This window comes from Nicotiana tabacum, chromosome 8, assembly GCF_000715075.1.
Source record: "Nicotiana tabacum cultivar K326 chromosome 8, ASM71507v2, whole genome shotgun sequence".
NCBI lineage: Eukaryota > Viridiplantae > Streptophyta > Magnoliopsida > Solanales > Solanaceae > Nicotiana > Nicotiana tabacum.
In genome coordinates this window covers 199805305-199807625 of record NC_134087.1, presented here as the reverse complement: position 1 = coordinate 199807625, position 2321 = coordinate 199805305, and the positions used below count along the sequence as shown (strand labels likewise).

The window sequence follows — 2321 nt, the reverse complement described above, 5'->3', positions numbered from 1 at the left end:
ACGATAAACCACCGCTCCCACTCGGTCTAGTATCTCATACGGTCCTATAAACTTGGGGCTCAGCTTGCCTCTTTTCCCAAACCGCATCACATCTTTCATAGGGGAGACTCGTAGGAACACTTTGTCCCTAATTGTGAACACTAAATCTTTTCTTCTCTTATCAACATAAGACTTTTGTCTACTTTGAGCTGCAAGAAATCTCTATCTGATCAACTGTACCTTGTCCATAGCTTCTTGTACTAGGTCGGATCCCAGTAAGTTAGTCTCACCAGCTTCAAACCATCCCATAGGAGAACGACATCTTCTACCATACAATGCTTCGTACGGTGCCATTTGAATACTGGACTGGAAGCTATTGTTGTATGTAAATTCAGCTAACGGTAGATAAGTGTCCCAACTACCTCCAAACTCAAGAATGCAAGCTCTCAATATATCCTCCAAGATCTGAATAGTACGTTCAAACTGCTCGTCTGTCTGTGGATGAAATGCAGTACTAAGATCTACTCGTGTACCCAATGTTTCTTGAAAAGATTTCCAAAAGCGTGAAGTGAATTGTGATCCTTTATCAGAGATGATGGATACTGGAACTCCGTGAAGTCAGACAATTTCATTCATAAATATCTGTGCATACCTGACTCCACCATATATAGTCTTCACCGGTAAAAAGTGTGTTGATTTCGTCAGTTGATCTACAATCACCCATACCGAGTCATAACCTTTAAGGGTTCGTGGTAGCCTAGTAACAAAATCCATAGTAATTCTTTCCCATTTCCACTATGGAATCTTAATTTGTTGTAGTCGTCCTGCGGTTCGCTGATGCTCAGCGTTGACCTGCTGACAAGTCAAACAACTAGAAACAAAGTTAACAACATCTTTCTTCATACCTTCCCACCAATAAAATTTCTTCAGGTCATGGTACTTTTTTGTGGATCCAGTATGCATAGTGTATTTAGAGGTGTGGGCTTCTTCAAGAATAGCATGTCTCAACCCATCTACGTCTGCTACACATAGCCTGTCACCCATTCGAAGAACACCATCACTTTCAATAATCATATCCTTGCTTTTACCAGCTAAGCCCTTATCTCTGTATTTACATAATCGTTCATCATCATATTGGGTGACCTTAATGTGCTCAACTAATGAAGACTTAGCCTGAACACAAGCCAACAATGCCTCTGAATTTCCGACACTAAATCTGATACATGTATCTTCTAGTATCTGAATATCTTTGGCTAAAAGTCTCTTTGTAGGGGCTATATGTGCCAAACTCCCCATAGATTTTCTACTCAATGCATCAGCCACTACATTGGATTTTCTAGGATGATACAAAATAAAACAATCATAGTCTTTGAGTAGTTCCATCCAACAACGCTGCCGAAGATTTAGATCTCTCTGCTGAAAGATATACTTCAGAATTTTATGGTCAGTATAAATCACACAAGTTTCGCCGTATAGATAATGTCTCCAAATTTTTAGAGCAAATACCACTGCAGCCATCTCCAAATCATGTGTAGGATAGTTTCGCTCGTGCCTTTTCAATTGTCTCGAAGTATAAGCTATAACACGACCATTTTTCATGAGAACACATCCTAATCCCACCCCCGAGGCATCACAAAATACTGTAAATCCTCCAGAACCTGATGGTAAGGCTAATATTGGTGCAGTTGTCAAACATGTTTTGAGTTTTTGAAAGCTCTGCTCACATTCCTCCGTCCACTGAAACTTTGCATTTTTCTGTGTTAGCTTAGTCAGCAGCGCTGCTATTTTGGAGAAATCCTGCACAAAATGCCTGTAATAGCCTGCTTAGCCTAAAAAGCTGCGAATCTTTGTAGGAGAAGTAGGTTCGGGCCATTTCTGCACATCTTCAGTCTTCTTAGGATCTACCATAATTCCATCCTTGGATACAACATGCCCCAAAAATGCTACCGAGTCTATCCAGAATTCATACTTCGGGAACTTAGCATAAAGCCGATGTTCTCGTAATGTCTGCAACACAGTCCTGAGATAATTCTCGTGTTCTCCTTGGCTACGAGAATATATCAGGATATCATCAATAAATACTATTACAAAGCTATCCAAAAACGACTTGAACACTCTACTCATTAAATCCATGAATGCAGTTGGAGCATTTGTCAGTCTGAAAGGCATCACAAGAAACTCACAGTGCCCGTATCAAGTTCTGAAAGTAGTCTTAGAAATATCTTCATCTTTGATTCTAAGTTGATGATAACCAAAACGGAGGTCAATCTTTGAAAAGTGAGCAGCTCCTTGTAACTGATCAAACATGTCATCTATATGAGGCAAAGGATATTTATTGCGTA

General features: G+C 39.9%; 1 protein-coding gene across 1 annotated transcript; it reads right to left on the bottom strand.

Annotated features, from left to right (window-relative positions):
- Window positions 1-774: 774 nt before the first annotated feature.
- LOC142163489 (uncharacterized) lies at window positions 775-1275 on the bottom strand. Its single transcript, XM_075220779.1, has one exon. The coding sequence runs from the start codon at window positions 1273-1275 to the stop codon at window positions 775-777; it is 501 nt and encodes a 166-aa protein (XP_075076880.1).
- Window positions 1276-2321: the final 1046 nt, after the last annotated feature.